This window comes from Capsicum annuum, chromosome 7, assembly GCF_002878395.1.
Source record: "Capsicum annuum cultivar UCD-10X-F1 chromosome 7, UCD10Xv1.1, whole genome shotgun sequence".
NCBI lineage: Eukaryota > Viridiplantae > Streptophyta > Magnoliopsida > Solanales > Solanaceae > Capsicum > Capsicum annuum.
Window position 1 is genome coordinate 77,168,405 of NC_061117.1, and position 11,377 is coordinate 77,179,781.

Genomic DNA, 11,377 nt, shown 5'->3' on the forward strand with positions numbered 1-11,377 from the left:
TTCTAAACGTATTTTAGTGCTTGATTGTTCGTGCTACTGTTATTCTTCCTATTCTCTATTAAGAATCTGTCAATTTAAAAAAAATTATTACTAGGTCATTTACTATGAAATATATGAATTTGTGGATGGTCAATTATCAATTTGGATTAGCTTTTGAGCCAATGTCTTTGCCAAGTTGAGATTTCATTGTCAAGTTTAAAATTTTAGCTTGTTTCTATTGCGTTCTTTGGTTTTAAATTATTGGGTTTTATTTTTACAATAGAAAGAATTTTGTGGGGTGTTGTAGGACTTTGTTGATTTAGGGTTTGAATGTGTTCTGATTATCTGACTTCATATAGGCGATATTGGGTTAAAATGGTATCTTGTTTGATTGTCTCACGTTAGATTTCCTTTTGTACGTTTTTTCTTTAGTTAGCTTGCAAAGGTGTTGATTTATGTGTCAACATGTGCAATTTTACTGTGGAATGCCCAAATTATTTTGTGCTTTAGTTGTAAGCTGTATTGGCACTTACACATTGCTTTGTCCTTTTCTTGTTAGCGACTTTCTAAAAGATTGTAGTTCCTTTTTGCATAGAGGATTGAGTGTCTTTTGTGGAGAACCATATTTTGTAGGTTTCCCTTTTCTTAGTATACCTCTTGTATATGGCCATGTTTGGTGGTGTTAATATTGATGAAAACTTTACTTGATCAGAATAAAATAAATAGAGCAACCAAATTCCATGCCAAGCTAGAATACAACTGTTATTTTTCTTTTTATGTCTTTCTTATCAAAGTTTAATGTAGTTGATGCTCTGTGATTGCGCTTTTCAAAAATTACTTTACGCCTGTTGGTTTCAAGATGAGAAGAAAAAGATTATTTTATTTCTGAAATTGGGTATTTTTTATTGGCAAGTCCAGTTTGTTGGGTTTGTATGGAGAAAATAAAAAAGTCATCAAACAAAATTGGTCGTATTATCCATCTTTACATAGAAACTGATCAAAAGGCGTGATTTCACCACCCTTGTAACATTTGTTAAAATTTTATGGTGCAATGTGGTTAAAAAAAGTTGTTTTCATGCTTGGATGGGGCAGAACTATTCAGTGTAAAAAATTATCTATAAAGATATGCTTGATTTTTTCTTCAACCAATAGTTGAGTTTTAGATGTGGGTTATGATAGCAGGAGTTTTCTTTGTTCCTTTATATTAAAGTGATTCTAATTTTATGTTTGGCATAGTTCATTTGAGTATGATTTTTTTTATTATTTCACTACATAGAGTTGATGAGTAAAAATGTTGTGCTATTTATTATACTTTTCTATATGCTAACCTTCAGACGTGGCCATGAATTCTAAAGTTTTTTCGATATTCTTTGATAACAGTCTGTTCTGGCTGATACTATCTGTCTGAAGGGGTTTTGAATCCCTACTGATGCTTTCAAATCATGATTGTGCTAGATATCCAAAGTACGAATCAAATTCCATCACTAAAAATAAAGACAAAGCTAGCCAAATCCAGTTCGAAAAATGGTCTCAACATCTGTCCAAAGTCAAGTATCATATCCAAGAGTTCTCTCGCTCAAACCAGGAGTGCAGAATACAGCTGAAGTTGCAGATCTGATTCACAGTACTCAGGATGGTAGGTTGGTTCTATTGTATGGCTCTTAAGAATAAGAATTTTATGATTTTGATGGTGCAAAAATGATGCTTTTCTCCTTACCCACGCACAAGTTTCATAATGAAAGTCTCTGCTTTATATGACATTGAATTTCTTTGTACTGTTCATCCTAGTTCATTAATCAGTTACTTTAATTTTTGCAGTTCCTATCTTCTATAAAGTATAACCAAACCAAGTAGGAAGAAATAGAGATCATGCTAATGATTTGGTAGATGAACTGCTTGAAAAGCAAAAACCACTTGTTACTGGTTCTCCTATCCTTGATAAAATGGTAAATACATTCTGGAGTGTTCACTATTCGTACCTGATATTTTAGTTTCATGTATAGTAATCTTAATTTATGTATTCATTTCTTTCAACTATTTGATATATTATGGGTATGATTCTTCCAAATATACATATATTGTTGTCATACATCTTCAGCTTGTTCTATAATAAATTTATATAGTCTCAATTTCACGGGTGAATGGTCATAAATATGTTTTTCATAGACATTATGGAGACACAAAAACTTAACATTAAAATTCTTAGAGCAAACATGGAACCAAAGAAAGGTTTGTATTTAAGCTGTCTAGCCTCTCCATATCTCTACTTTAGTGGCTGTGTGAAGATAACATTATGTGATAGGGCTAAGACACGAGTGTCAGGAAAAGCATGACATGTATTCCTTCTTAAAAATTGACTTGATTTATTTTATGAGGGTTAGCTAGAAAGAATCCATAGTTCACATAATATAGCTCGCACATTATTACTTTATGAAAAAAAAATCACATATTATAGGAATGGTAGACACTAGGATATGTGCTCCTATCTCCTAACAATTTTACAATTTAGTTTTCCATGCCATATTTGTGCCTGCATGCCAAAATTAGACAATTTGATTTTTGCTATTTGTACTCTCCCATCATGTTTTGGAATCAATGTAGGATTCTTCAGTAGTAACCTCCAAATTAAGTTCAAAGACCATCTTTTCACCTACTTTGGAGTCTCTTGGCACATATAATGATTCTGATATACCAAGTGATAGAGGTACACCTCCAATTTTGTTGCATTTTTTTGTTAATTGTGGAATTTATAATCAAATTTTGTTTCTTCTTCACTTTGTCCTGACAAATATCTTAGGCAAACAAACAAACTACTCTTAGATTTTTCTCTATTTCTCTATAATATTGAAAAGGATGTTATCAAACAACCAAAAACTCCTTGGGCCATAGATGATAAGAGCTGAGAAGTACACCTCTTACCCTTTCTTTCTCTTCCAGTTCTTTCAAAAAAGATCATTCTTACATAAACTTTTTTGTGGTTGCTTACAGCAAGCAATGATTTTTATATACCCCAATGAGAGACTGAAGATAGTGATATCAGCATAAGTTCGTGTGAACTTTAGATATGCAATGTTTTAGACTTTTACATATCTGATATAATTGTTTCTTATTTAGCCGTCAAGGGTGAAAACATCTATGATGACAGTTTGGCTGATAGATTCTTGTCTAATTACAAGTGTGAAGAGCCAATATTTTTATTAATGTTGATGAGGAATGCTTTCTTTTGCCTTTTCTTGAAGACACTGCAGTAGCTAGCTATAGTCAAGAGTGCAGAACATCTGGAGAAATTGTCGTTCAGTCAGATGATTCAAACTTATACATGGAAATTCACCATCTCAGATCATTTAAACAATCTGATGCTTTTACGTATATAGAGTCTAATGACCAAGCAGAATGCTTTGACCTACATAGTTTCATAAGAAATTTACCAAACATATTAGAGAGGCCGAATATTTTGCCAAAATAATCACAAAGATACAAATTGATCACCCTAGTACTTTACTAAGATGGTAAGATTCTACTTTGGGTACTCAAATTTTACTTTTCATTACAGTTTTAATTCAATTTATGGTTACATTAGAAATGTGCAATGTGTAGCTTGGCTTAAAAACAATCTTTGCTATACCTGAAGGCTAGTTAGAAGTAGGAATGATGGCACCAGAAATAATATTGTTTCCATAAAGTAGAAAGATTTTTTTATAGAAAGGTGTACCCTGGTACATTCTTGTATAGAACGTATATTTTACAGTTTATAACACATGGTTCCAACTAGATGGTCTAATATCATGCATATTTATTTTATGTCTTCAGAGACACTTGTTCATTCTATACTGGAGCACTGTGATGACTCAGACTTTACATTTTTAATTTTCTTCAGCATGAAAGAGCATGTTGTCTATGTGAATCAGAGGCCTCACCTCTGGACATTTTTGGAGAGAGTTGCAGAGATATTTGAAGTTGTAATTTTTACCACTAGTCAGAGCATATATGCAAAGAAACTGTTGGATATTCTGGATCCAGATGGAAAGATTATTTCAAGATGTGCATATCGTGAATCATGCATCCTCTGATTGAAGTTATACCAAGGATTTAACAGTATTAGGTGTTGATGTAGCAAAAGTTGCAATTTTAGATAATTCTCCACAGGTAATCTACTTGCATCTTGTATTTGATGATAAACCTAATATTATATGCTTATCCTATTAGTTGGGAGTATGCTTTATCATGTTAATATGTTTGCTTTAAGTCCTACACTTTCTAGGAGTCTTTTAGACCTATTAGATAACCTAGAGAATGTCAAGTACATCCCATTTCTAGGTCATATAATATTGGCTTGAGAAGATTATAAATGGAGAAACATGGTCAGTGAGGATCTATTATTGGGTCATGGCTTCTTCACTTCCTTTATTTTGCTTTTCCATGTTGTCTTTAGTATATAGATATGGCTTCTCATCTTTAATTTTTTTCTTTGTCATGTTGTCTTTAGTATTTTGTTATGGCATCTCATCGTTGTCTTTCCCCTAGCCTTCTTTGATATGATTTTTCTATGGTGGAGATGTAGGTTTAGTAATACTAGTTGTAATGATAGTAGTTTAATGGTGGATTAGTGGTGACAATATTGTGGGATGATTCTGATGGTGAATTTGATTGTGGATGGTTAAATCTATCGTGGTGGATATGAGAGTTTGCCGATGATGGAGGAACTAAAAGGAAAGTTGGAAAATTAAAAAATCCATTAGTCTAGATATGCTAATTTTCATACTTACTTAGAACTGACTACTTTCCTATTCTCAGTGTTTTATTTTTCAATAACTCAACTGCCTAAGGCTGCAGTCCTGCATGTCTTCCATTTCCTTTCCAGTCATGTATGTGAGAAACAAAAAGAATAGTTACTAATCAAAGGCATCCATGAAGATCAATATAAATTGAAGTTACGTGTAACTTAATCACGTGAATCTTTTGTTCTATACACCTGTGAGTTTATCGTTAGGGTTCTATTTAGGATTAATAGGAAAAGAGGACTTGGTTAACTAATAACTGATACAAGGTCCTAGATGATCTCTACTGGATGCTTTTTGCCTCTTTCTCTCTCCTCACCCCACTTTTCCATCTCTCCTATATCCTTTCCTCTTCTTGGAAGTAGCTGGGCTTCCTTCAGCTCACCAAAATAGTTTACTTCCATTTTCTGTCTGATGTTAAAATAGAACTTTTCTGAAGATATAGTAGGAGTATATGTGCAACAATTTGTGTTACACATCCCCTCTAATACAAAATCTATACACAAGGTGCTTAGAAAAATTCTATTCACTTAACTGTATGCACCTCTGCTAATGCACCATCCAGAAATGCATTTATCTACTTATTTTTAGCACTAAAGGGACATCAGAATTAGCTTTTATGATTATATACTTCTCTGTACTTGTTTTATCCATTGGCTAAGTCAGTTATTCATTGCTATACTGTGTTCCAATTCTTTACTTCTTACATATATTAAATTATATACCAATAGTTATTAATTGTCTTTCTAAAAATTTTGTTCTTACAGATTTCTGAAGATTGAAGTTACAAGTGAAGATGCAAGTTCAGAGAATGCACAAGCTCATTATTATTTTGCTAAGAACATTATGTAAACTTGACATCAAATTCTAGCTCGGGATGTTATTAATTGGTTAAGTGTTTTTCGTTAGCAAATATTAAAACTATTGACATCATATAGCTCGGGATATTAATTGGTTAATTTTTTTTTTTGTTTAGAGAATATTGAAACTATTGACATCATATTCTAGCTAGGGATGTTTAATTGATTTAGTTTTTTCTGTTTAGAAAATATTCAAATTATATTTATCATCCTTTGATATTTTCAATAGCAATTTTATATTTAACAATGAAATATATAAATTTTACGATTTCAGTAGCAATCTAGGACGAGTTAGTTGCTCATCTCTAAAGGTTAATCAAGGACGAGTTAGTTGCTCGTCTCTAAAGGTTAATTTAGGAGGAAGCAGTCGCTCCTCTCTAAAGATTAATCTAGGATGAGTTAGATGCTCGTCATTTTAGATTAATTGAGGACAAGGTAGTTACTCATTGCAAAAAATATTTTGCGACCAGAAAATAACTACTTTTTAAAGATGAAAATCATCTATTAGGGACGAAATATAGTCTCTAAAAGTGTTTTAGAGACCAGATATGTTGCCGTATCTAATGACATTTATTGACCAGCTAGAGTACCTCGTCGCAATAGACCTTTAGCGAAGGAGGCTATAAGGCCGAGTCGCAACCAATATTTTCCCATCCTAAAAGATCATTTACGACCAGAATTGGACTTTTAGGGATGAGAATTCCCTTCCCTAGAGGCTGTTTTTCTTATAGTGGTTGTAGTAGTAGGGCCTGACTTAGTGTTTGAGACTTTGGAAAAGGTTCAGTTGATCAGAGAAAGACTTAAGGTTGCCCAGAGCAGACAGAAATTGTATGCATATGTGAGGAGAAAGAGTCTCGAGTTTGAGGTCGGTGATCTTGAAAAGGTAGCTTATGAGATACATTTCCTTTAGATTTAGACTCAGTACACCCAGTGTTCCATGTCTCATTATTTAAAATGTGTATTGGTGATCCAGCTGTAGTTGTTCCCTTAGAAAGTATAGATATTCAGAACTGTCTTTCCTTTGAGGAAGTTCCAGTCGAAATTCTTAATCATCAAGTTCGTATACTAAGGAACAAAGAAGTTCCACTAGTCAAAGTTCTTTGGCAGAATCAGTTTGTTGAGGGAGACACTTGGGAAGCAGAAGCAGATATGCGAACTAAGTACCCTCATCTTTTCTCTGCGAATCCAAATTCAGTGGAAGGTACCAAATCTTCTTTAGATTTTTCTCTATCATGCTCAGTTTCAGTTGCACATCATATTCATGTTAGTCTTGCATTCATGAATCAGTTCAGTCATGCATTCCATGCATCAGACAAGCATATTCAGTGTGTAAGCTCAGTCCATCAGTACCTCAGCTTAACCAATTTCATTCGGGGATGAATAATCTCAAGGGGGATATATTGTAACACCCCGTATTTCCCTAGAATAATCTAAGCCCCAGTGTATGAGTATTCATATATTAAATTTCTGAAACACTCATTAATTTTTAGTTTAGAGCCTGCTATTGTTTAGGAAATTTAATTAACTTTACAACAATATAAAATTCGCCCAAATCCAATAACTGGGTAAGAAGTTGTGGCGATTTTATCTTTCATTCACAAAACATTATTATTTTAATCGTTAGCGCATCACGTAGACAATTCAAATGACAATTGTCAATTTCCAGTGTGACTCCGCGATCATGGTACATCACGGAGCAGGACAATTTCTTATTTGTCAATTTTCAGTGGGTCTCCGCTATCATGAAGCATTGTGGAGGTGGCCAAAATGTCATCCACAGACTTACCGCGATGGTGGCGTGTTGCGCCGTCTGTCAAGGTCCCAGTTGTCCCTTTTCCAATGGCTTAGTGTGATGGTGGCGCATCACGCTAAGGATAAAAATCGAGATGGTTAGTTTTCATCTTCCATTTTTAAATTCTTTCAAGGGTATTTGGGTCTTTTTCCATGGCCCTAATTAACCTAAAACACGAAATTTAACCCCTAAACACCCTAAGTAGTCATCATTATTCAATTATTCTTCAAAATTAAAGTTCTTCTTTTCAAGAACAAGAAACCCTAGCTCTCAAATTCAAGGTAATTTCTCAAGAACTCTCCATCAATCCTTCCAAATTCATCATTCCAGGTATGTTAGATGTTCATCCATGGATTTCTTTCATCCATGGAGCTCAAGTAACCTTTTTAATTATAAAGTTATGATCTTTTAAAGTTATTTGATTTCAAATCATGATTTCATCCATTAATCTCCATGAACTTTGATTTAATACCATGTTCTAATGAAGTCATTATTGTTATTCGATTCCTCATGTTTTAGTGTTACCATTTATTGAATTAAATTATGACTTAATGTTTTTCCATGATAACTTCATGTCAATTATGTCGGACTTTTAGTAATTCTATGATTATTTTAAGCCATGAACTATAAGTGTTTGATAAAATGCCTACAAGAGCAATTGATTTAATAAAAGTCTTCATGCTATATCCTTCAATGTTTTAGTGTCATGCTACTAATATTGTTTTGCGTCCTGGGGATATTGAATACCCAAAACCATAGCTATTTACTTAATATTGTCTCAATATCTTCAGAATAACTTAAGATTATGTCATGAGCATTATCAGAACAGTCAATTAAACTCAGAATAGTCTAGCATTTCATGTTATTTAGTTGGGAGTAGGATTTAGCACCGAGCAAGTGTAGGGATGACGGCTTCCCCATCAGATAGGCAGAGTCATTAGTATCAATCCCTATACTCTATAACTACGTAGCCAGCGTAGGATATGAGTAGTCACCCGTTACATTAGGCTTGACTATCTCGAAGGGGTCACCCGTCAATTCAGACTTGACACCCTTAGTCCTTTGGACATGATATCATTTTAGTGGATCCACACAACCAGTGTTAGTACCCGTGGCACGGTAACAACACCCTTTCAACTGGGGTTACAGGATGGACCCCGATTAGCTCAAATTGGGGAATGTCAGTTAGATGATACCTCCCACAATCTTAGATATAGTCTCAGTTCCAATTCCAGTTCAGTTCTTCAGTCTTAGTATTGTTTGAACAAAATGTGCAGATTTTAGTTAATTTCAGTATTTCAACTTACAAATTTATTCAGTTCATGTCATATGCTTGGTCATGCTTCCTCAGTGTCTACAGATTTTCATACATGTTTAGTATCTACAGATTTCATGCTCTCTATTCTGTATTCCTTGCTTTACATGCATTTTCAGATAGATCATTACTCTTATTCATAAAACCTTGTATTTAGCCTACCTTGTTTAGCATACCAGTACATTCAAAGTACTGATCGCATACCTTTCTTTTGCGCTATGATGCTCATATCATAGGTCCTGATGCTCAGTTCTCGGATCGCACTTAGTCTCTTAGATTCTTAGCAGTACAGTAGCAGTGGTGAGTCCTCATCGCCCGAGGATAGGCTATCTTATTTTATGTCTTTATTTCAGTAGTCAATAGAGTTAGTGGGGGGCTTATCCCATCAACTCTCAGTTAGTTAGTCTTAGAGGGTTTTCAGATATTATAGTCAGTTAGTTGTTCAGTTTATCAGTACTTAATCAGATTTAGACAGTCATTTTCCTAGATTTATATTTCAATTTGAATTCAGATATTTAAAACCTTATGGAACTTTAGTTATTCTTCCACAATTCATGATTATATTATCTAGTGCACACAGTAGATACCAGCTCATGGGTTAGCTTGTGGTCCCTCGGGACTGTAAGCACCGTGTAAATACTAAGGGGTAGTCTCGGGCCATTACAATTGTGAACTAAAAATATTCTATAAACTGGAAAGAGGTAGAAAAATAAGTACCATATATAAATCTCAAGTTAAAGCTGAATAGGCTGTAAAACTATACTAAGGATCATGTATGAATATTGAGCATGAATATGTAAAAATAATGCAAGACCAAGTAATGCAAGTTCTAAAATAATCTATAAAATTGAATAACTAAATAACTGATAAACTTAACACTTGGTCATGCAAACCTGAGATGATGTGGTCTAAATACTGAACTGAGACTGTGGAAGCTAACATTTAACCGACATGCCCTAATTTGAGCTAATCGGGGTCTAACTTGTAAGAACAGTTAGAATGATGATAATACCTTTCCACGAGTACTGACACTGATGGTGTGGATCCACCTAGCTAATGTCCCGAAGGACTAGGGTGTCAATCCTCTATTGGCAGGTAACCCCTAAGAAAGTGTTAGTCCTCTACTGGCAGATGACATCTCATAATCTACATTGGCTACATAGATGTAGAACTTAGGGACTTCTACTAAAGGTCTCAGTTCTCTAACGGTTGGCCTTCATCCTTAGGTTTGCTCGGTGCTAAGTTCTACTCCCAACTAAACTGACACGGAAGCATAAACTAGTGCAGGCATTGATAACTTATATGCTCAAATATGGTATTCTTTAAATAATAGTGCATGCATCATCTGAAGTAATCATGAACATGTTAACTGATGTATTTAGCATGATATAATACTGGTGAGTTCTCATTATAAAAATATTATAAATTTCATGGTACAAACATGGTATGAATAACTTGAAATCTTGAAATCCTAAAAACTTTAGCATGCATGATGATCTAGGTATCGGGCGTTCATAACCCACCAGCATTGAAAAATACAACTAAATACGATAATTTTAAAGTAATGACATGATAAGAAATTTCATGACTTAAATTCAAGAATCCAATAATTTCATCAAAGTAATGAATTATCATGATTAAAGTACGGAAGAATACTTGAAATTATGAGGGAATACTATTTCACAGTAGAAATCAGGAATTACATGGAGGAAATCATGGAATTTATACTATTCATAAAACCCTAAATCGCAATAGAATTAAACTTGAGAATTGGGGAAAACTTTGGGACTCAATGAGTGAAAGAAACCCATTGATGAATATATCACATACCTAAATTTCTTAACCTCTTGAAGGGAAGCATAAGTTTGGATCCTTGGAAGTTGAATTCTTGAAGAAGAACCTTTATTTGGTGTTCTTGAGGATTTAGGAGAAGAGGGATTGTGTAATTGGTGTATTTTGGGGGCTATGGGATGATAAATCATGTTACTATTAGTTATAGGATAGTTTAGGATGTAAATAACCAGTTTACCTTCAAAAAACTTATGAGAGAAGTGTATTTTAGAATTTCTGAATAAGGTCTGTTCCACACTGCTTATATGGAGCACAAGGTCCGTCCCCGCTGAAATCACTGACCCTCACGAGTTAAGGCAAAATTAGATGCATTGGAAAAAGGACACATTTATCATTAATTTGGTGGTCTTGAGATAAAAAATTTCTTATATTCAATAAGTTATATATGTTCAAATTTTACCCTTGCAGGATCGAATACCAAAATTTGGTCGAATCAAAAGTTCTTAATTCAACTTTGTTCTAAGTGTTTCCTATGAAAGTTATTCACCTCATACGCACTCTTCACTACTAGGATAATGATCATGACACTTATATTCACATATAAATCATTGGATTAGAGTTTATAGATATAGGGACAATGATTCGAATTCTAGCCAAAAAATGCAGGGTGTTACATAATCTCCCCCTTGGAATCATTCGTCCTCGAATGATGGGTAGGAAACTTTTGAAGCTTTATAAGTATGGAGTAAAGTAAGTAACTTCACATTAGGAATTCTCCCTTAATAAAACATGTATAGAAATCAAAAGAAAAGAGCTTCATCGCATCACCAAGTACATTATGTAAGCACAAATCATGAGATAA

General features: G+C 33.9%; 1 protein-coding gene across 1 annotated transcript; it reads left to right on the forward strand.

Moving 5' to 3' along the window:
• The first annotated feature begins 1,503 nt into the window (after positions 1-1,503).
• Positions 1,504-4,049, forward strand: LOC107876495 (CTD small phosphatase-like protein). Its single transcript, XM_016723406.2, has 5 exons — positions 1,504-1,615; positions 1,834-1,925; positions 2,581-2,683; positions 3,219-3,345; positions 3,857-4,049. Exons 1-5 carry the CDS (start codon positions 1,504-1,506, stop codon positions 4,047-4,049), a joined length of 627 nt encoding a protein of 208 aa, XP_016578892.2.
• Positions 4,050-11,377: the final 7,328 nt, after the last annotated feature.

Excerpts from the sequence above, each read along its gene's own strand:
- LOC107876495 (XM_016723406.2), top strand. The coding sequence starts at position 1,504 with ATGGTCTCAACATCTGTCCAAAGTCAAGTATCATATCCAAGAGTTCTC. Across the intron at positions 2,684-3,218 it reads TGATATACCAAGTGATAGAG|ACACTGCAGTAGCTAGCTAT; the intron begins GTACACCTCCAA and ends CTTTTCTTGAAG. Across the intron at positions 3,346-3,856 it reads AAACAATCTGATGCTTTTAC|CATGAAAGAGCATGTTGTCT; the intron begins GTATATAGAGTC and ends AATTTTCTTCAG.